The sequence below is a fragment of the Rousettus aegyptiacus genome, unplaced genomic scaffold (genome assembly GCF_014176215.1).
Source record: "Rousettus aegyptiacus isolate mRouAeg1 unplaced genomic scaffold, mRouAeg1.p scaffold_m13_p_3, whole genome shotgun sequence".
Classification (NCBI taxonomy): Eukaryota; Metazoa; Chordata; class Mammalia; order Chiroptera; family Pteropodidae; genus Rousettus; species Rousettus aegyptiacus.
In genome coordinates, this window is record NW_023416306.1 from 167,201,928 (window position 1) to 167,226,036 (window position 24,109).

The window sequence follows — 24,109 nt, forward strand, 5'->3', positions numbered from 1 at the left end:
CGTGCTTAGGAAGCATACACTAAAGTACTCAGGGGTAGAGGGCCATGATGTACGCAACTTATTCTCAAATGGTTCAGAAAAGGAAACCACATGTAGACATACAGAGTGTGTGTGTGCAAACGATAAAGCAAATGGGGCAAAACGGGTAAAGCATGAATTCTTCGTCCTGTTCTTATTCTTGCAACTTTTCTATAAGGTTGAAATTATTTCCAAATAGTTTTAAAAATAAACACGACCAACTAGACTAAGAGTTCCTTTGGTATCAGAGCTGTATGTCCCCCACATATCTGTGTCACCCACTGAACCAAACCACACCCAGGACATGGCAGACATACAATGCAGATTTGTAGAATGCAAACGATGCTCACGTGAGTGACGTAAAACTCTTCAAACAGCCTCTGCCTTTCATAATTTATATCAGATTGCAGACAGTCACAAAGAGATACATGCACATACCAAGAACAAGATATTTCTCTTATCCTCTGCAGCTCTTAAATTTCTGGTGCAATGTACCATATGTGCGGTTAAATAAATATTTGATGAACTGAATCAGAGATTCATGAATGTCCACACAATAACGTACAGAACAGAATCATAGGCAGTTCAAAAGATATTTCTATTTGGTTTGGAAATCCACACCCGCTCCACTTCTACACGCCTTGAAAGGGGGTGCGGAGGGAGGATCTGCAAGGAATTGAGGACAGCGATTTAACTCTCCCGATTTTATTTTCCATAAGGTCATAATGTTTAAATGAATTTTCATTCATTTGGTATACAGTGGCTAGCTAGCCCCAGTAATACACTTCCTATTTAGGGAAAGCAAATCCAAGATTTAAAACTTCGACGTTGAAGTAATCCAATAATGTGAAAACAGAAAAACCTGTAATTTTGCAAATTTTTACTCTCTTTCACATGTTGAAATAGATTTTTTTCCCCTTAACTTGGCCTTAATGACAAGCCCTGAATCCCTGCTGGTACGTAATTGTTCTAGCCTCACAGATGAACTGACTATAGTTAACTGCTTTAGCAGCGTCAACAGTAACCACCTGGCTGTTTTTCAATCATAGATTTTAAATTTCTGGCCAATTTACACTCATCAAATTGGTGAAGTTGTTTCATATCTTCTATATATTATTCACTTAGATATAACCTAATAAAAGACATGAATAAATTATTTTCCTCTTTCCACATAGGATAAATCACTGATTTACCGTTTCAATGTTTGAGATCTCTGTGTTGCTGTTGTCTGAACTGCATTTTGACATTGTGATAGCAGTTTATTGGAAAATCACAGCATGCCCAAGCTTCTGCTCTAAAAATAAATGCAAAAATAGCCAATTTTAAGATTCCTTTAAACTGAATATAAACACACCTATAAGAGTCCTACTGATATGAAGAATTAAAAAAAAAAAAAGACGATTATTTTTGTATGAAATTTTAAACAAAAGACATTTGGGTTATTTTAGGATCCTTAGTGTTATTCTAAAACAAAGAACAAGAGAATGAACTACAGCAATAACACGCCTAACTCCCAGCGATCTGGGGGAAAGAAAAAGAGAAAAGTTCAGAAAAGACTTCAAAATAAATACAAGGAAATGAAACGAAGCAAATAAATCCTATAGTGACTATAATGAAGAAATATAAAAATAAAAGTATAAGTATGTGTTATTTCCTAAATTCACATATACAAAGAAATAATGGAGGTCACCAGAAAAGGTAACTTGGCTGACAACTCCAAATCACCTGGTAATAAGTCTTCAATACATATATAAAATGTATGAACAATTCCAATTTCTCAAAATGAAATTAAAAAACAAAAACTCAAAGAACAGTTAAATCCACACCATAAATTCTTATAGAATTCATTTATGAATAAAAGAATTCAGGAACACAGTTCGACAATGTTACTATTATGGGAAATTTTTAATTTAGGGGTGGTTCTAGAAGAGATTATAAATCAAAAACTAAGGAAGTAATGAGCTGAAAAGCTTACTTTAATCAACAAACGTCGGTTTCTGTTAGATGTGACCCCAGTTTCATTTACACTCATTGACTGACTGCGAGGCCTGGACTAGCACAAGCGCGGGAAGGACAAACTGACAGCGGTCTGTCTTCACTTATCTAAGTCCAGTCTAGTTGTTCCAGGGACATTTCTGTGGAGCTTAAACTTTCTCATTGCACACACAGATCTTTTTGCCAGTAAGTTAAAGCAGAATGGGGAAACCTTAACGCTATTTAAGTATGTCCATATTTACCTCAAAATGCTGATTCTAAGTTCTTTCAGTTCCCAAGTCTGTATTAATTCATACCCTAGGTAACCTAAAAGCAACAGAGAGAATATTTTAGAACATACAACTCATTTTTAAAAACCAACTTTAAGAAATTTCCTACTTAACAAAATTTTCATATTTACTTATCGGAATAAGGTCCCTGATTAAATAATTTATTTTGGGGGAGTCAGGAAAGCAGGATGTGTTTGAAAGAGTTGCTGTTTAAAATTTGCATTTATTATGTTCTAATACAATTGAAAAAATTTAAGTTGTTAGTACAATCCAATAGACATAAGGGAGAATTCTCGGCAGTAAATTACCATTTCCCCCCAGTAAAATCTGGCTTTAGAAATACGTGAACATTATATTGAGTCAGCATCATGCCTTACATGAGCGTGTAAGTATCTCCCTACCTCCCAGTTCGTCAGTTTGTGTTTTCTAACGCTGCCTCAGTGCCATCCTGTATTGCCACCGAGTAAGATGTAAATTCAATGCATGGACATCACAATTTACATATTTTCTAATTCATATTCACCTCTTTTCTAGAAGCACCATAACCAAAATAAGCTGATAATCCTTTAAAATTCATTTCAACTCCACTCAAAATTATTGCTCTTGTCCAAATTACTTCCCTAAGACAATTCAGTATAGATACATTAGAAAGTTAATATGCCAAGTACAATGACAACTCATTTTTACATTCATGATACAGAGCCAACAGGTCACATTTGCTAGTTTTAATTGATGACTATGACTTAAAATTCCAAACGTGCAAACTCCTGTTTCATAGGCCCTTTTAAGATAACTCTGAACAAGACACACTATATACCAGACAATATGTCAAGAGACAGTATAAACCAACAGACTTAATCCACATTAGCATCTCGGCCGGCAACCCACTGTACCCTTTCACACAAAGGTTTGTGTAACGACAGACTTAGCTTAACTCTTCTGAAGTCCAAAGGCATCCAGAGCTTCCTGGTGCACATTTTCAAAAGTGGTAACAGAAAACTTCCAACTCATTCATTTTATTGTAAATGTATCTCAAATTCTGACACTATTTCTACAAATATTACTGTCCTGATTCCATTTCTACCTGTATGAAGCCACAAACCACTGTAAAGTCCCATAGTGCATTAAAAAATAGAAAAAAAACATGAACAGTGTGACATTAAAACAGGGCCAAAAGTACTTCTGTAAGCTAACATATAAAACTAAAAAAAGTCTGAAGAGCTTTGAGCTCATAGTAATGGACAAAGAAAAAGAATTCTGAGATGTTCTAAATTAAGACGACGGTGGCTAAAGAGTGAAAGACAGAAAGAAAAGTTAGCGTGTTAATAGCTGTGAGCCAGCTGACAAAAGACGGCTCACACTCCTCAGTGTATGTTGGAATTTCGGATTCATTTCCACTTGGCTATTTCCCCGATTATTCTAAAGAGAGAACACAGCCAGGCGCCTTTGAACCCCAGGAGCCTCCGCTTCTTACTTACTCATGAACTTCCCCGCCCGGCCCGCAACCCGCAACCCGTCCCCGGAAGCAAGCCCTTCCCCGCGGGCTCGGGGCGCCGCTCTCCCCGGAGCAGCGTTTCACCTTCTCCCACCCGCTAACGCAAACTCCTTCGGGGCGGCTACATCTTTCTCCCCCGGCGTGACATGTGCAAATGCCTGTAAAACCCCAGGACCATGCTGCCCTGGACAAAGGCACACTGTCCTTTTGGCCTGGCCCTGCCTCCGGTGCCTTAAACTCCAAGCCCCAAGACTCGTCTTCTTTTTTGCTAACAATGGCCTAACAAGCCCTTTCTTTTAAAAAGACTTCAGCCATGGAAGTTAAAATTTTTTGTTTAACATAAAAGTATGCTATGGCATCCGAGGCATTACTTAAAGTCCAACCAGCCTAAACAGCTAAAGGCACCCTTGGCTCCAAATACAAAGTAACAAGCTTTATTTGGTTTATATGGTTTTGGTATAAGGGCAAATTAAAAATAAAAGGTTTAGCTCTGCCAGTTGAAAACAATTGGAAGAGCCTCCTTCCCTACTCCTTACAGAATTCCTTCTCAGCCCTTTCGGACCGATGTGCATCTCTATAAAGCTACAGAAACCTCCCACATCTCCCATCTCAGGAATATTTCCCTAAGGACCTGAGCGCCATCTCTGAGATGTAATAAGAAAGATTACGTCCAATCTGCACGTTTCCTAGGAAGAGATGGGCCTACTTTGTCACTAGACTCCAAACTGCAAAACCTATCTCTAACCACAAAGATACAAGAAAATTAGCAATTTTATCTGGAAAACAGGGATGTAATGGGTGGTAACCACTTAGCTACGAGATTTCTTCCTGTCTTTGCGGTCTCTTCAGTGGCTAGCCTGAGATGCACAGCACGTGTGGGTTCAATGTCTTCTCAATGACAGAACTGTTTTCTTTCCTTCTACCTTTGTGGAGAGTTTCTGGGGTGGGAGGAGATTTTATTTTTAATTATATTTCCCCAACATTGGCTTAAAAAAACAGTCCAATTCTCAAGTAGTAGTCATGCCAAATAATGAAATTCCTTTTTTTGGAACTTAAATACTAGAGAAACCCTAAACCATGCTGGCCAACTCTACTGGGGAAAGGCGTTCTAAAGCGAAGATAGAGCTAAGTGGGCGAACACTCAGCTACAGTAACAAGAAATCTGCACATCGAAAGGATCCAAGTTCCTTTTCTAAATTTAAGTTAAAGGAGAAAGTCTCAACTGTTACTTCCTCAGTGAGCTGCCGCTCTCACCTCTTAGCGCCCCCCGCCTTCGCAGCCCCCCCTCCCCGCAGAGAGGCCTCTGCTGTGGGAGGGGCACTGACCAAGGCCACTGGCCACGTGGAAAGCCAAGTGAATGAAGTATCTTTCATTTAAAATCATGTGAATGCCAGCAAAGGGTCCAGTGTCAGACAGACGGGGGTTTATCAGATTTACTACCTCTCTCTAAGGTGGTTTCCTGACAATGACGAGGATTAAATACAGTCATGTATACATGCCGGCCTAGCAAAGAAAAAGTGCTTCTGCAACACAGAAAATGCTCGCTAAATGGTAGTTTAAAAAAAAATAAATTACCAACTCTATCTAGACCCATGTTTTCAAACAATTCTTAAGGCTGTAAGGAATTCCTTAAAGAAAGCCTGAAATGTTTTATTACCCTAAAATTCAGTATGGAAAATGCATTCTCATATAAATTTAAAGTGCACAAGATTTCATACAGTATTTTAACCACTTAAACATGAAAACCCACAAACTCCAAACTGCCCAGTCACTACAAAATTACAGTAGGATAAAAACAGTAAATTACAAAACATGGTACATAATATATAATGTAACTAAATACTTTGTGTCCACTAGTTCTCTTTAAAAGAAAAAATCAAAATACTATATGCTATTTGGTTCCTAGGACATCAGTGTAAACATTAATTCACTTAACTGTTTCTTAGGCAATAAAACAATCCACAGATGTGCAATAAATCATTGTCATCATCACAAAATGGACAAATTTTAAAAATATAAAATTTCAAAAAAAATAGGAAATATCCAAAACTTCTACAGTATATAAAATAAATACTTCAGAGGTTTATCAAATCCTACTTGGTCAATATAGATTATGAAAAGACTATGGTCAAACCAAATACTTAGAGACCAAAGAGAAACAGGATAATAACTTCAAATTTAAACACTGGTATCTTTAGATAGTTAAATGTACAGTACAAGAGAAACAGTTGCATTTTTTACTTGTCATATGTCATTATTATTTAGAAATCACTGCATCTGAATCTAGCATACAACACATACACACAAAAAAACACTTTGAACAGAAATGTTCCCTTCAACACTACCATTTACAACAGCAAAAAATGCCCCTCTTACACTCACCCCTAAAATCTAAATGTCTAACACGAAATGAGGGAATGGTTTGGTAAACCATAGTTCATTTTACATGATGCAATTCAAATGAGCCATTAAAAATGATGAGTTTATAATGAATGAAAATGCTTAAGTTATGGCGTTCAATGAAAACATAACATTTTTATTGACAATAAGATCATGATTATGTCTTCAAGTTAAACACTAAAAAAAAAAAAAGAGGGAGAGAGGGAATAGGAATGGAGAGAAAATACATTCAAAAAGTGAGAATGGGGTTACTAGCACAAGCAATTTCTTTTTCCTTAAAACTTCTTTGCATTTTAAAATTCCCTACAATTTGAACACTTTATTTTTAGAACTGGAAGACAAACTTTCAAACTGAGAATTGTCTAAAGACAATAGTAAAGATATAATTCTGTTTTAGGTACTGAAGGGAAAAAAAAAAACCTCCCTTCTTAAGCCACTAAATGTGGCAAATTTTACCCCAGCTTCTATAACTTAAACCACAAATTCACTAGTTTCTTTTCCTGCACTACTCTATGAAGCAAGCAAATTTCTGGGTTTCTCTAAATCTGAAACATAAACATATTATGTTTACATTTCAATGTAATTATGCCTAAAATTAGATTTATCCAAAACTGAAGTTGAATGCAGGTCAAATACCATTTTAACAAATTCCACCCACCCATCAAAATCTCCATATAAAAATTATCTCTAGGCTGCCAGCCAATGGCCCACTTACTTGGAATACTTAAGAAGACAATGCTCCAACTCATCAAATTGGCACCAAGACCCGCCCCTCCCCTTCAAGTTACCTATAATGACATTTACCCCGGCAGTTTTGTTTCAAGAAAGGTAAATACTTTACTATGCCACTAGCTTTCAAGGTGAGTTTTAAAGTTAATGTCTGATTCCAAGTTTGTCCATGACTCAAAAACATTGTTCAACAAGCACTAGAATTTTACTCAATTCATGACTACCTTCTATCTTTTACATCCACGAGGACCGCCCATGATGAAGAGGAAGACATATTTTCTACGTCAAATGATTTTAATACACTATAACCTGGACATTTTAATACTAAAGAGAGGTCGGTCCTGAAACAAAGTGAGCCTAACAGACTTGCCTGCTGAGTGTGATGGAAGTTTAATCGCTGTTGACTCCGGAAAGCAAACCTATTAGAATTTCCAAGCTGTGTGCGCTATGAGCAACAACTCATGTTACCTTCTCTCCATGCGACAAGTAAGTGTGTCCCAGCCTTCGCAGATGAGCTCCTCCTCCTGGGGCCCACCTCCACTCACCACCCCAAGCTTCCCCTAAAAACCTCTATCACTTGACTCTGGTCTGTCCAGCATCCATGGGCTATCTATATCATCCAAATCAGGGCTTAATTATAACTTCTGTCTCTTATCAGATGTAATTGCTATTGCTATCCCCTGCTGCCAGCCCAAAAAGTGTAAGATTTTTGAAATGAAAGATAATTTCATACTTGACTTACACTAAATTCAAGAAAAGCTGGAAATATCAATAATTTTCATTAATTAATTCTATGATGAAAATAAACCTTATTTATCTAAACTTAAATTAATGTATGTTTTTATAGGTCAAAGAAAAAATTCAATATAGTTATTTCCTACCTATTAAAGACTTTAAACAATCCAAATGATTTTAACACGTTTAACGCCCCATCCTTGACCCCTGCTCCCTACAAAGACCAACTGGAACTTTAAGCAAACATCATCAATCAGCAAGGTCAATGGGAGGAGCTAGGGCTTACAGAAGCTCTGCACTCTGCATAATCACGAGAGAGGGGAGAACACCTACCCAAAGAGCTCTGTTTATAGTAAAACTCTATGGTGCTAACTGCTCCATGTCTCCATGCTCTGGGTTGCAATCCTTTCTTTTTCCTAAATAAATGGTTTTTGGTGACAGAACACCGATATTTTTCAGTCGACAACACTAACCCTGAAAATGTTTTAGCAACTTAAAACTAATGTTTCAAGGACAACTGGGCAAACCTAAAGGCTCAAATAATACTTCTCATTAATTTTTTATTTTAGAAAGGGAATTTTACTAGGTTTAAAATCCAGATAAAATGCTATTCAATGTCAGCTAATAAATGTAGAGGGAATGACAAAAAAAAATCACCATTTTTAACCATCACATTAGTAAAACTGAGGCAAGAATTATTTACGGATGCTAAGTCTCAAAGTATTTCTGCAAAGATCATCTACTAATTCAAACAAAAAGTGAAATTTTTCATTGGAAAAACCTGATAAATACCACTTTAACTTAATCCAAGTGACAAAGTTTTAACATCATCAATGTTGGGACAAAGTGACAACATGTACCTCCTAATATGATGAAGTGAGATACCATTTATACAGTTTTCCTGCCAAAAGTATAAAACCTGAATCTAACCAAGAGTAAACATGAAAACCAAACCTGAGATTTATTTACAAAACAACTAGCTCGTGCTCTTCAAAAATGTCAGTATCATTAAAGGTTAAAGCTGAGAAACCATCAGATTAAAAGTCAAGAGACATGACAACTAAACATACTGCTCGCTCCTGGACTGACTCCTGTATTAAGGAAGGAAAGCTGCTAAAAAGGAAATCCCTGGAATGGAGAAGGAGCAGCACACACCACCTCGAAACATGCCACTGGGCATAAAGATAATTTCTGAGCTGAAGCAAACACAGGGGGAATTCTCTGCCCTCCCCCTTTCTGCCTAAAGGCAGGCCACAATTTCCCTTTGTGAAGATGTCCCCTCGCCCGCTCCAGCTGGGAAGAGGAGATGGCGCCTATCCCTGGAGACCCCACCTGACCTGACTCTGCTCACACAAACCTGACTGGAAGAAGCCGTTCTTACCTTCCGTTAGTTTCCCGCACGGGTTTGCCACCCAGAAGCCCAAACTCCTTTCCTTTGTCTTGTCACTTCTCCACGATCTATCGCCCTTCAATAGAACACTATACGAGCTCTCAGGCCTAAACACTTCTGTGGGTTTTCACTTCCTCCAGTGACCCATTCCTCGGTAACCTGTCCTTTGTCAGTTTAATTCGGTCCCCTTCCACTGAACTAGAATACAGAAGAAAAGTTTTTCCCTTCCCCCATAAGAACTCAGGTGAAATTTAAATATCATTGTCGATGTTAAATTCCCTGACAGTAATAACTATAATGTGGTTCTGTACAAGAATGTTTCTGTTCTTAGAAAATACACCTCGAATATTTGGTAGTGAAGAGTATGATGCCTGCAACTTACTTAAAAAATTTTTTCAGAAAAAAAAAAAAAAAGATATGCAGAAAGCAAAAGAATGCAAACATGGCACATGTTAACTATTGGTAAATGTAGGGAATTCTATTCATAAGCTTAAAATACTTTGAAACAAAGTTGGAAACAAAATGCCACTAAATACCAATAATATGTGTTTGGCTATCAGTAGAATACAGAAAAATGGAACTTACCCAATTTTACTTAAGAGTCGTATAAAAAGTAATATTGAAGTTGGCTTTCCCCACTTAAAAACCTTTGTTTTACTTCCTGCCACTTATTCATTCATTCGACAAATGCTTAGTGAGAAAGACATCCCTAATGCAAATCTACTCCGGAGAAAGTGAGAACCGGACTAGAGGTCGGTTGTGTAGACTGAGTCAGTCAGGGAGGGGACAGTACAGGGCACGGTGGGGCGAGGAGACAGCCCGTGTGCCAGCGGTACGACACCAACGAACACCGTGCAGTCGGGCGGAGGGAAGCGCGGCGGTCTGGAGCGCTGGGCCGCGGAACGGCGGAACCATGCACTGGCGAGAAGCAGGAGCTACGCAGATCACAGAGGGCCGTATGTACAGCTCTACAGGGGTCTGAGCCTCGGAGTGCCGGCTTCCTGCTCGCCGAGTTAACGCAGGCCCAAACAACTCACTCCGCAGCCAGGCCCAGGACAAGAACATCTGAACACGACAAAGAAGAAACTTCAGGCTTTACTCTTTCCTTTAGAGAAGACATTCCTTTTCCTGGTTACAAACATTGCCTCTGCTCACACTGGCTTGCCTGGACCTGTCCCTGTTATAGTGCACTGAAAGTCCGTCACAGGAACCACCCATGTATGTACCCCAACTCAGGAAGAACCAGGATGGTGGGTGACCCCATCTCTAGCTCCAATTCTCTAGCCTTGCCTGCCTACCTCCCATTTGCACTTGGGAGAGCCACACTTAGCTGCCAAGGGAATTTTTGGTTGTTCTAAAAATTAAACTAATCTAAAAAGATGAAGATTTGCTACTGCTAAATATAAATTTTTTTTAAAAAAAAATATTAAACTCTCCATTACAGGAATTCTGGAAATGTTTCAAAAAAGCAGAAACATGAGAATAAATGCTGCCTCCTAGGGTAACGACCCTTATCTTGGTTAACTGTGTTACAATTAAAGCCAATTACATACATTACAGAATGAATCTGTATGAGACAGAAAAGGGGGCAGGCGCAAAGTCGGAGTGGGGACCCAATCCATTGGTGAGCCCTGGGGCTAACGGCCTCACCTTCCAGGGTCAACCTCATTTCTATAAAGGGACCTACAAAGCTGTCACCCCAGGCTCCTTTTGCTCCCCTGCATAAACCACAACACATACATGTAAACTCATTAACCACGTCAAATATGCAAATCACTAAAAAACAGGTAGGATGTTTGGTGTAGCAAAAAGAACTGCATGTCTTGGAGGGAGCTGAGACACTGCAGGAGTCTTACAAAAGCACGTTCTCTGAGCGCCTCGGCGTGAAGGTCAATGAGAGCACGCTACTTTGCTACCAAATTTTGGGACTACGAAGAATGGGACAAGGAGCAAGAACCAAAACTACAACTGCAGAATATTTCTACCCCTCTTAAAAAAAAAATAGGGAAGAACCCGTACTGGACTCAAGGGCAAAGCTGGCAGCCACCATATCCTGCAAGCTAGTGTGTTGTTAACATCCTCTACTGCCTGAACATGAGCAAAGCCACTAGGACACGCAATGCGTACTTTAGAATTTTCCACATCTGCTTACACCTTATCACAGAGATTAAAGTCTGGCACCCTAAGGGACTTAGTAAGTAACTGTCGGAGTGGCAGACATACAATGTGATACACACAGGATGCAATACTAAAAGCACAAGTTCATATTTGTTATTAGCCAGACTCAACCTCTTGCCAAGGACTATGAATGAGCATCAGTCTCAGAAAAAAAAAGAGATTAAAAACAAGAGTACTAATAGAGCTCAAATTACCATGTAACTCTAGGTCTGAGAAAAATAATGAATCAAACCAGTACAGCAAGCTGGCTCGAACCCATCAATGGATTCCCTTGGCACTTAGGATAAAATCCAAAATCCTTACTACGCATGTGCCTGCATCCACCTCTTCCCAGTCACAGGATTTCTGAGAACCGCCACCACGCTCTTGCTTATCCCAAAGCCTCTGCACTTCCCATCCCCTGGGTAACTGCTCCTCAATCACTGAGGCCATTTGAATATTGACTGTCCCTCTCCCAAAATGTTAAGATACTTCTATTTTATACTTATTTTTATTTTTACTATTACTTAGGAAAACTCCTTCAAAGAATAATAAAGAATATGTTAAATTACAATTCACTAGTTGGATTAATCCAAAGTGAATTTTGGTCAAAGATTAAAAATTTAGCTTCCAATCTAATTAGATTTCACATACCAATAGCTTTTGAATATCATTAGTTTTCACGGAATTAACTTTTCCACATAAATCACACTTGTGCCTAACTTCTACAAATGTAAAAAACCTAATTTAAGTAGCATTTACCATTGTCTATTCCTCCCTGTACCACAACAGAGTATTCTTTATATTACTTAATGATCTCTTAAAAAGCTGTAATTTTTTTCAAGTGGAGCAAAATTAATGTGGTTATTTTTAGTATCAATTACTTCTTAGTGGCCACTCAAGGAAATACTTTAAAAGAGGTGGACAAATTCCTTGAAAAAGCATGATTTACCAAAGTTAACATCCAAAGAAAAAAATATTTAAAGAGGCCTATAGCTTTTAAACAGATTATTAAAAATTATGCTTCACTAGTGAATTCTTCTAAATAAAGAATAACTGCCATTTAAAAAAGCAAACTCTTCAGGAAGACAGAAATGAGAGAATACTTCTCAACTTTTCCCACGAGACCCGCAAAACCTGACACCAAAACCTGACAAGGACATTACAGGAAAATAAAATTACAGACCTAGCTCTCAAACAAAAAACGTAAAAATCCTGAACAAAACAGTAGCGACCAAGTCCAGGAATATATAAAAAGGAAAACGCATCATGACCGGTTGTGGTTTGTCACAAGGAATGCAAAGATGGCTTAACCCTCCCCCACAAAAAAATCAATCGATTTATTATGACTTAGTACAAAGCTACAATAATTAGGTGCTGGCACGAGAAAAAACAACAAAACAGAATAAAATATGAAAACAGACCCAGACATATATGGTCAGTTAATGGCAAAAACAATACTGCAGGAAAGTAGGGAAAAGTACGGCCCTTCCAAACACAAGCTGGGTTAACCGTGTGTCCAGATGGGAACAGTAAATCCTGACTCCTGCCTCACATCACACACAAAAATCAGTGCCAGTCAGATTACAGATCTATAAATGTACAAAATCAAACGAAAAAGTTATTAGGAAAAGAACACAGGAGAATACCTTCATGTTCTTGGGGTGAGCAGAAATTTCTTAGACAAGATGTAAAAAGCACTAATTATAAAACAAAAAAAAATTGACAAACTGGATTACATTAAAATTAGAACTGTTTATTAAATGATTTAAGAGAGTTAAGATAAGCCAGAGTGGGAGATAAACACCTACAGATCAATAAGAAAAAGGTGGACAAGCGAATAGAAAGTAGGCAAAAAGGATTTCACAGCACAGGATATCAAAATGGCCAACAAACTTAAAAAATTAGAGTAATACAAATTAAACCGCAATGAGCTACTACCACACACCCATCAGATTAGTTAACATGAAGACAGACGATATCGAGTGTGGGTGAGAATGTGGAGCTTAGAGAATTTTCATACACTGTTGGTAGAACTGTAAATCTGGAAGTATCTGCTGTAGCTGAATGTACACATACCCTATATCCCAAGTGATTCCATTCCTAAGTGTATGGCCAACTGAAATATGTGCGTATATTCACCAGAAAAACATGAACAATGCCCGAAACTGCACTGTTCATAATAACCAGAACTGAAAACGAGCCTAACACCCATCAACAAAATACAATACTGATATATTCATATAACAGAATACTAGACGATTCAACATGAAATCTCACAAACTAAAAATGTTAAGTGAAAGAAACCTAACACAAAACTCCAACACAAAATCATACTGTATGATTTTCATTATAAGTTAAAAATAAGAGAAAGTTGGTATGGGGTTTCCCCTTTTGGCGGGGCTGGAGGGTGGGAGGGAGCATTGAGAGGAGCTTATAAAATACTGGGCAGAATTAAGATGGCAGAGTCGAAAATAATATTGAATGTCAACTGTAATTAATAATGTAATTTAAAAAAGTATTAAAGCACTGGGCACATCTGTTCCCTGAGCTGGCACGTGCTTACAGGTTGTTCGCTGGGTATATTCTTGTGATTTATGCACTTTCCTGTATGTCAAGAGAAACTGATTTCATTTAAAGATTTTTTAAAAAGAAAACAATCCTTAACACAATGCAAAAAAAAATCTTCATTTACCATGGTGAGTATGAAATACCAAAAGCTCCCAGAGTAAGAGGGGAAGGGAGAAATTTTACTTTTTTTGAGCACGTCATTTCCATTATCTGGTTTAATGTTATCCTCAAAACAACACTAAGACAAGTATCTCCATTTTACAGGAATTCGAAATAACTTATCCCCGGCCGTTTGACTAATAAGTGGAAGAAGTGGAATTCTACCTAAAGTTGTATCTGACTCCAAACTTTTATTTCCACAACATACAATTCACTATGATCTCAAAGGAGGTGTCTATTTACACTGGTCTGCCAGTCAAAACGAGCTGCATCCTGATACGCTCCTTTTGATCTCCCCAAGGGGTTGAAAAAGGGGGACCCAATTTCACATAAACGAAAGCGAAATAACTGAATATTTTATTTTTAACTGAACCTTCATCTAAGTAAATATTGTTTTAATTGTAAAACTTTAGCAACTGAAATCAGCCCTGCCCACTGGCATTTTGTGAGACCTCTCTAGTCTAGGAACATAGGTGCTCAATAAATACACAGGAACTGACTATATGACTCACCGCTTTTTCCAGCATCTTTATTCCATTCAGCTGAAGACTAAACAAGACTTCCTGCTTACAGAAACACTACATCTGGACTTCTAGTGAAAAGTGCTACCTTAGGAGAGATTGCTATCACAAAGGGGATTGACTTAGCGAAACAAACTATATTATAGAAAATACAACATACTGTGTCCCTTTTTCTCCACTCAAGATAGGCAGTGTGGGTAAGCACTTTGCCAGAGCATTTGTTGCTGAGGCCAGACACAGAGTTCATATATTCATACATACGTGTGTAAGTGCATGTGTACTGTATGTGGATATGTGTGTGCATATGCTGAAGGGGCTATAAGAAAACTATTTCTTTTCCTACTCTTGGCCAAACTATGGGCCAACCCAGCGCCTAAGTAAAAAAATGTCTGGAATTCCCCTAATTTTCAGAAACGGGAAAAGTTACAGGTTTACAAAGATTGAGTGTAAAAACAATTTTCTCCTTCAGAATCCTGCTCACATGTCAATGGAAAGGTTTTACAAACATATCCAAAATGGAAAGCACCTTTTGGCGATGCCTTATTTCACATATTTTATTGAAGTGTTAGGAACTAAAGTCTATGTGTTATATAAGCAATAAAGAATTACTCCCTTTAAGATAATATAGTAGTGTGTAGAAATTAAAGCTCGCCTTAATGCCAGTTCTATTTATATACTGCATTTAAATGCCTAATTTAGGTTGTTCTATCACTTGTTCATATTTTTTTTATCAACAAAATTATGCATGGTCCTTAAAACACCCAAAATTATATTTGATCTAAGGTTAATAAATCATTAAGTTTATATTTAGTAGGTACATATAAAGTTTTCGCTGTTTAGGTAAAAAGGATAGGTAATCTCAATACAGTTATATACAAAATAAAAGCTTTCAAAATTAAAACACCAGGGTTCCTGTTAGACACTTTTCTCATTAACAGTGCCAGGGCCTCTCATGGGTTACCTGTACTTCGCCATTCGGATCAGGCAGAAAGCGTTACACAGTTTGTCAGATTCTCACGCGTTAACATTCACTGACCTGTACCAGACGCAGAGATGGAAAATGAAGGAACTCAACTGTCTCTGCAAGAGTCTGCCGCCCATTCATTCGAGGCGAAATCCGACCTGACTTGGTAAGCCTGCGCCCCACTTTTCACCCCACGGCTCCTCCTCGGAACACCTCACACCCCCATCACGTCCTTTCATTCCCAGACCTTCACGCTCGGCGAACGCAGTCTCTCTTTTCCACGCCTCGCCTTTACTTCAGATTCGCAGCTTGGATGGAGAGGGACCTGCATTACACGGGTGCCTCGAAGATGACTGACTGTAAGAGATCCTGAGGACTGGTGAATGTTCTCACTTTACTAGTGAGAAAAATTAAATCTAAGTCTAGAAAAGCCAAAGTGACCTTCCCTTAAAATGCAGCTACTTATTCAGAAGTAAAACCAAACTGGAACACACAGGTTTCTTAGCCACTCATTATTTTGCACTATTCAGTCAGTTTCGCCAATCACGGGGAACCCAGGCCTCCCTCGATCATCTGGAATTCTGCTGTTGTCCCTTGGTTAACTATTACTTGTCTTTCTATGTGTAGACACAGCCTAAATCAAGCATCTATGGATAGTGTTCAGGCGAAGTCACTGTAGCTACTATAATTTTACACAAGATTATAAATACGCACATTATTCTGGGTATAAGATTTATATCTGTCATCAATCAAATCAGAAGCCTCCAAGAGCAAAAACCATTGGCCCACATCAAGTCTATGTAACACATATATAAAAAGTTTAGGCTGGTTCAAAATATAGATTCAAAGATGATGCATTCATTCATGCAAGACAGAAGAATAATGGTTATTTAGGGAAAGTCAGCAATATTTAAGGCACTATTACACTTGGCATCACTAAAATAGTTGAACTATTTGATCTAGTATAGACAATTCTCAATATAGAAAACCTGTCTGTGGAATACTGCTCTCGAAGCCCTCGTTTCCTTTACATCTCCATTATACATGTACTGGATATACATCTAAATATTAATGACTGAGGGGATAATATAATCTAGTCACATCAAGAATATAGCATAATTTTCTCTAACATACATATTTAAATCTCAAATGTCAACTAAATTTTATCAAATAATAGCTATGTGTCAGAATTTGGCTAAGAGCTTCAGGAATTCACTTTTTCTCACAGCCTCCAGAAGTAGATACTAAATCATGACCCGTTTACCAACGATGAAGCTGAGACTCAGGGTGGCTGCCATATACCCACGTTCCTCAGCTATAAACTGAGGAATCTGAATTTGAACCCTGGTCTCTCCGACGCCAACAACTTACTCATCAACTTAAACTCAACTTATTCGACAACTTAAACATCCCTATAATGCTATAATAAAATACTAATATTTAATTTTGCAAAGTTAAAAAAGCTTAAAATACCACTAACTGGAGCCACCAGTGAGTGATGGCCATGTAGCGGGACAGCTCAGAGGCAGAGAGGCCACTCCCGCCTTTGGGGTCACCACTTGCCCTTGCCCTCCTAAGTGGCCACCAACAGAGACGCCAGAAATCCTAGAATCTCAAAAAAGCAGGCAATTCTACTGCCTTTTTCTCTCTTCAAGTAGAGTTACTGACCTAACCCCTTCATCGAAGACACTTTCTACATCAAGATCAGTTTTTAAACTGAAATCCTCCTCTCATTATGCTTTACTGACATCTTCTAATCCCCCAAAGAATTTGCAAATCTATTTTCCAAATCCCTACTTCATTGTACATATTGAGCTGTCACCTAAAAAAGAACAACCCCAACCATCAGTGTCAGGGGTTGTTGAGAAAGCCTACCATACCAGTAAAACTCCCAATTTTTAAAGTAGTTTTTTCTTCTATGAAGTTTTTTCAACGTCTCTTAGTCCACAATGTTTCTATGCAGCTAATCAAATGTATCTCAAAAATGGAGAAGAACCAGGCACGTTTGTCCAAAATCAAAAGTTATGAACTTTTTAAAAGCTTAATGTATAAGCAATGTTATTCCCCATAAACCTGTGTTAGCTTCTAAGAACTTCAAAAGGTAAATAAACTCATTTATTCACTGAACAAATGTGAGCTCCTTCTGCACGCTAGCCACTGTTCTGTTCCATCTTTACTATTCTATAAACCTTAACGCATTTAATGTCACTCTGAGCCTCAAAAATCAAATCGCTAAGACCAAAATTTAAGTCTCTCATGTCTTACTTCTCATCTTATTGACATCCTTGGGTAATGTTTTCTTGAGGCATCTTCTTAGTCACTTATGTAAAATGCATAGCAATTTTGCATATTAAAGGAGAACTAACAGTTCTCTGACAGTTTTAGATAAATAGGAAAGCCGTTTTGTACCAAGAATTTATTTTAACAAAGGTCTTCCTACAGGACTGAAAATTTCAATTTCATCAGGTACACCTCAAAAGTACAGGTGAGCCTCAAACAACCCGGGTCCGTTTATACGTGCATTTTTTTCAGTAAATACCTGTACGGTTTTCGATCCATGGCTGGGAGTCCACAGATGCGGAGAGCCTGCTGTATGCACTGACCTATGCCATTTTATATAGGGAACCTGAGCATCCAGGGATTTTGGTATTCACGGGGGTCCTGGAACCAGACCTCTGTGGATAAAGAGGGACAACCTAAGTTTTGGGGGAGTCAAGTTATACAGATTCTGACTAAGCAGGTGTCAGTGCCCCTTAACCCCCTCATCATTCAAGGGTCAACGGTAACACTTTCTCTCTGTCTTCATTCACTGAGTATACACCACCACACAAACGGTCCTACTTTTAGGCCAACGCACATTCCTAAGATGGACAGAGAGAAATTGGGAAATCTTATATTGTCGAGAAAATAGTTAATTTGTGAATGGATGAACTGTCATTTGGCAATTGTCAAAAGCCTGTGACAAGTTATATTTCGGGGACGTGATCTGAATGATAAATTAACTAAACTCTAATAAATCAAATTACCAGAACAATGTACACATATATTAAAGCTTGTCTATTATGCCTGAGGCTTTTATCCAGTTTTTCTAAAATGGCATGTGAAAAATGTTTCTCTATCACTTGTAAAGTGTAAAACATTTTCTCTATGCATTGTTAATGTCATTCACGTAAGAATTCAATTATCTATTCTTCATACAAAAGCCTGCTCCTGATTAATTGGTATACTTCCTTCCATTAATCAATGCCAAATATAATTTGTACTTTTGCTTTGACTAATAAATTAAAAAAAAAAAACCCTTTAGTTACATGCAGATGGCTGAGCTATCCTTGCCCTAAGCTTCTCATCTAATTCCCTCCATCGACCTTTACCATTTTCACAGTCCTCTCCAATATCTATTATTTTAAGACAATCCCAAATCCTTTCTCAAAGCAGACAAAATAATAAAACATACATTCACTGCGCTTTCAGAATGAGCTAAACTACTGAATGTCCAAAAAGCAGAGCACAAGGTAAACAAGGTAAATCACTCGGCTCCAACTTAATATTTATACAAGTTAAACACAGACCTTACCCATATCCTCCTGGCATCGAAATGAGCATGACACAGCTCCGTGATGGATTGAGTAAATTGTTATTTGAATATCCAATTGCCAGACTCTGATAAGAACTTATAAAAAGGAGTCAATCCTGGGCCTCAGGAGGAGAGGAGAAGTCTTTAACTGACAAAGAGGGAACTGTTTGTAGGAAAGTATAACTGTCTTATTGCAATAACTTCTGAGTCTAGTGTTTTGATGATCCAGAAACAATCTGATGACTTCTGGCCATATACCCAAAAGAAGTGAAAGCTGGGACTCAAACAAACAGGTATTGGTACACCTATGTTCCTAGCAGCATTATTCACAAAGCCAAAAGGTAGAAGCAACCCAGGTGTCCATCTACAAAAGACTGCATACATAAATGTGGTGCATACATACACAATGAACTTAAAAAGTTCAGCCTTAAAAAGGAAGACACTCCTGACACATGCTACAACATGAATGAATCCTGAATCAATGAACCCTGAAGATGTTATGCCAAGCAAAATATGCCAGTCACAAAAGGACAAATATTGTATGATTCCACTTACATGAGAGTCCAAGAGTAGTCAGAGTCACAGAAAGAAGTAGGATGATGGTTGCCTGGGGCTGGGAGGAGGGCAGAATGGGATTTAGAGTTTAATGGATACAGAATTGCAGTTGAGGAAGAGGAAAAAGTTCTGGAGATGGATGGTGGTGATCCTTGCAAAATAATGAGTGCACTTAATGCCACAAAACTGTACACTTAAAAATGGTTAAACTGATCAATTTTGTTATGTATATGCCCACAAAAGAGAAAAAAATATGAAATAGTAAGATAATTAGAAGTCAGCTGAACATTTAAGGCTAGACAGAGTTTCATTCATTCAACAAGTATTAAGAAACAACTTACCTACAAGTAATACAGGTTTTTTCCCAAACACCTACTTGGAACAGCAATGCCACACAAGGAAAAGAGCCCACATGCAAGGACTCTGAAATCACACCGTGAAGGTCCTGGCTCCACCACTCACAACCTCAGGGCAACAGTCTCTGAGTCTTAGTCTCCTTGCATGTAAAATAAGAACACTATCTATAAGGACAGGGTCACAGTGCAGATGAAAGGAGAATAAATATATATATATATATATATACCTGAAACATCTTGGCACATAAGAAGACACTTCTTATTAATAAATGTTTCTCTTTTCTCCTTTACCACAAGTAATGACCACAGGATCTTAAGATCACAAGTGAGAGAATATCAATGAAGTATTTACTTTCTCAAATGAAACAAGTATCTCACATGTCAGTAGCAGGGAATAAATATCTCAATGCCATAAAAGTCATCCTTCCTAGAAGGTGGCTCTACACTAAGAGTACTACCCACCAGATACCACCACAAAATCACTATCAAATAAAATCATGAGCCACATCAAAATAAAACATTTTCTAAAACCAAGACAATAAAACTCAGCGATGGCAAAACAACCTCACTATACAATTCACACATACAAGACAGACTTTTATGCAGAAGACTGGACTGTTAACCTTTAATAATGATACGGTAGGGTAAAAAATAAAGCAAGGCCTTATTAAAATAATTGCAGAAAGAGACTTTTCTCCCCAAATAAAATGTGACTAATACATCTTTTCTTAAAATAGCATTTTGATGCAACAAATAAGTCCATAAACCGTTATCATCTAAATACTTAAAATGACTATATTAAGAGCAATCTTTAGTATTTCTAAACTACAGAATAAGTTTTGTAAAAGATGGCCTAATATTGTTTTGAAAATAATTACATATCTGTATGTACATGGCACATATTACATTTAATATTCATGTGCCACAGGCAACTAGTTTTAAAGGCACTTGGCAAAATAAACTGATTATTCCAGAACCTAGTTCCTAAAGATATTAGTAATACAAAATGACTATTCACTAGCAGCCGCATCCAAAATGCTGTACCATCATCCATCCTGTAAATTATTGGAGCTCTTGGTTAAGATGGGTATTTTTATTTAAAAGTTTAATGTTTGCACCAATACAGTTTTCCACTTAACCTCTTATTAAAACACATTAAAATATATACACATATATTTTCTAAGTTACTTAACTCCTAACTTCTGCACTTTTCCACTCGGTTGCTGCACCTCAAGAAGCAGACTTCAAAGGAATATTCTTTAATCAGATGAACGTTTTAAACTGCGCTAGTCATAAGAGCACTTAGACTTATACGATCAGTAACGCGTCCCTCTTAAACATGACTTCTTCACAAAAGCACTGACAACACTATAGACCAAGGACTCCCCAAATCTTCAGGCTATTAAAGATACATTAAGCGGTTAGAGCTCTGCATTGTGGGCAAAGCAGCTTAGCTTTTCCAAATCATCTACATAACTTAATTAAAATCATCTACATCTGCTACCTTAAAACATAACACTGATGTCCCAAAGGTTAAAAAGCACGGAGAAAGGCTCCTTGCACGGTCCAGATGTTCTGGCACACAACATGGGAGGGGAGGGGAGGGGCGGAAAGATGGCCTCGGCCACCCGCCCCCTGGGACCCAGACCTGGTCACCTGCCAACACACACGAACAATCCTCCCCGGGCGGGCCCCCTAAGGCTCGCGCTTTCCTGCCAACAGCGGCTTCCTTCCCTCCCGGCCCTTGCGAAGGTGTCCACGGAGGCCCAGCGCAGGGAGCGCCACCGCCGCGGGTCCCCAGGATGCTCCCCCGACGCCGCAGCCGACGCGCAGCCCGCCGCGCGCGTGAGCGGACCTGTCAAAGCCCTGCTCGCGGCCGGCCGGGCCGAGCGGTGAGGACGCGCTCCCCTCCGCGGGCGGCGGCGCCCGCGTCCCCATCCGGCGCCGGGGCGAACGCACGCAGTCCCTCCGGAGCGGCGACCCGGGAGGGGCGCCGGGGTCGGGGCGCAGAGCCCGGCGGGGGGGACGCCGGCCGCGCAGGCCGCGCCGCCCGGGGCCAGGCGCGGCCCCGCCATCCGGCCGCCGCGCGCCAGGCCGGAGCGCGGGCCCAGGGCCGGGGCGCCCACGCGGGGCCGGGCCCGCCCCGGACACAAAGCGGCTCCGCGGGAGCCCGCCTCACCTGCAGCACGGGGCGCCGCGGGCCTTCGAGAACCATCGGACCCCGCTCCGGCGCGCGCGTCACAGCCCAGGCCTCCTGGTGCCGCCCGGCGCCGCCGCCGCCGCCGCCATTTCCTCCCGCTCGCCGTCGCCTCGTCCCCGCTGTCAGGTTACTCCATTCACCTGGGCCTGGAGCAGCCTGCGCCGCGCCGCGCCTCCGCCTCGGCCCCTCCCGCCCGCGCCTGCGGAGACTGCGCAGCGCCCGGCGCGCTCGCGGCCCGCCCACGGCCCGCGGCAACGGCGCACGGCCGCTTGGAGAATCCCGCCGGCGCCCGCGCCGCCCCTGCGCGTCCGCACGCTCCGCTCGTCCCGCACGGGCATGAGAGCGAGCCTGTGATTGGACAGGGCGCGGCGGTGAAAGGTTAACGCCGGCCCCCCAGCCACTCAGGAGCCGGGAGACAGCGGACGCGGCGGCGGAGGCCAGGGCGGCGTTTGCGGCCCAGCGCCGTGCCGGGCCCGGGGCGTCCCGCCGCGGCCCCGCGCCTCGGCGACCTTCGAGGGCCCGCGCGCCGCGGGGGCGGACGCTCGCTTTGCTCCGCAGACCCTCCTGCCTCGGAATTCGCCCGCCCCCATTGTTGCCCTTGCTGGCACCCATCGCCCCCTAAAACGCGGCCCTGCCCCACGGCCCTAATTGTTCCCCGCAGGGCTTGGCGTCCTTTTCCCACTTCCCTCCCCTTTTTAAAGTACCGTCCCACTCGCCTGCTTTTCCCACGCGTTAGTGATGCAGCGGCTTCCGTATTTGGGGAGACAGGAGAGCCCACCCCCGACACCCCGGAACTGGGATAACCAGATACTGAGATGGGGGCAATGGCCCCACTTAGGTAAATTGTTCATTTGCATAGGTTGTAACCGTCTACCGTAGCTGTGAACTAAAATATGGAGGCTAAGTGACCGGCTTCAAGAAAATCCCGTTAATTTTTTTCAAAATGTAGACATCTCTTCTAGGGGACTCACCTGATAGGTTAAATCCAGGAGGTATGGTAACAGCGACCATGCTGCTTCTGCTCACGGGAATTAGCATTTAGTACCTACTATGTGCTAGACACTGGCTAGGGCCGCACTAGTCAATGCGGGCAGCCACCAGCCCTTGTGGCTACTGAGCTCTTAAAATATGGCTAGTGCAGTTTGAGGTGTGTTAGTTAAACTCAGATGTGTGTGTTCTTTACCAAAAAAAGAATGTAAAACATCTAATTATTGATTACATGTTGAAGTGGTAATATTTTTGATATCTTGAAATAAACATTAGTTTCATTGTTTCTTTTTACTTTTTCTAATGTGAGTGCTAGAAGAATTTTAACGTTTCGTAACAGCTCGATTATATTGCTTTTGCACAGGCTGGTGTGTAAGCCTGCGATCTTCCATCTTCGCATGGACCCTTAGGTGCTTAATTGCCTTCCCCCCAAATTATTTAGATGCTAATAACCTCCAGCAAGTAAGCAACTAATAAGTGAACAACTGAGATTTGAACCCAGGTGTTCTGGCTTTGAAGCAGGTGTGCTCAATCATTACTCAAATTTTTATCATATAGTAATTGTAAATTGGCTTTAGGATTTCATTTAAGTATAAAATGTTCATGGCCAAAATGAGGAAATAGTCAAAATGCTTTTTGCAGACTTCCAATAATAAAAAAAAAATGTTTTTTATGTTGCAAGCACTGTGGGCAATAGACCTCCCAGTAATATTGGGAAAGACTTTGAGGAGATAATCCTCTATGAGAAGGATGGCATCTCAGGATGGGGGTAGGCTCTGGTCCACTAGCAGTGGGAATTTGTGGGCAGGTAAATCTTTCAGCCCTTCCTGCTGTCTTCTCAATATGTCAAAAGTTGCTAGGCTTCTTAATCAGAGGTTTGTCTGATTTTCATCAATTAAAAAAAAATTAAGCGGTATGTATATATGGTTCATCCATCAGAGAGCATTAAAAGGTATACAGTAAAAGGACTCTCTTCCCCAACAACTGTTCCCATGCCCAAATATGTAATCGCTATTCTTTGTTCATTCTTCTAG

The 24,109-nt window shown here is 40.2% G+C and overlaps 1 protein-coding gene across 4 annotated transcripts in view; it reads right to left on the reverse strand.

Annotated features, from left to right (window-relative positions):
- DICER1 (dicer 1, ribonuclease III) overlaps positions 1–22,207 on the reverse strand; it is a 66,266-nt gene extending 44,059 nt beyond the window's left edge. For 2 of the 4 annotated variants that reach the window (XM_036218002.1, XM_036217999.1), the window contains exons 1-3: positions 22,068–22,199; positions 2,256–2,319; positions 1,212–1,312 (exon numbers count right to left, since the gene is read on the reverse strand). In XM_036218002.1, coding sequence (XP_036073895.1) covers positions 1,212–1,265 — 54 coding nt within the window. In that variant the 5' untranslated portion in view covers positions 1,266–1,312; positions 2,256–2,319; positions 22,068–22,199. Of the gene's footprint in view, positions 1–1,211; positions 1,313–2,255; positions 2,320–22,067 lie in introns of all 4 variants that reach the window. The other 2 variants (XM_036218003.1, XM_036218000.1) reach the window with 2 other exon arrangements.
- Positions 22,208–24,109: the final 1,902 nt, after the last annotated feature.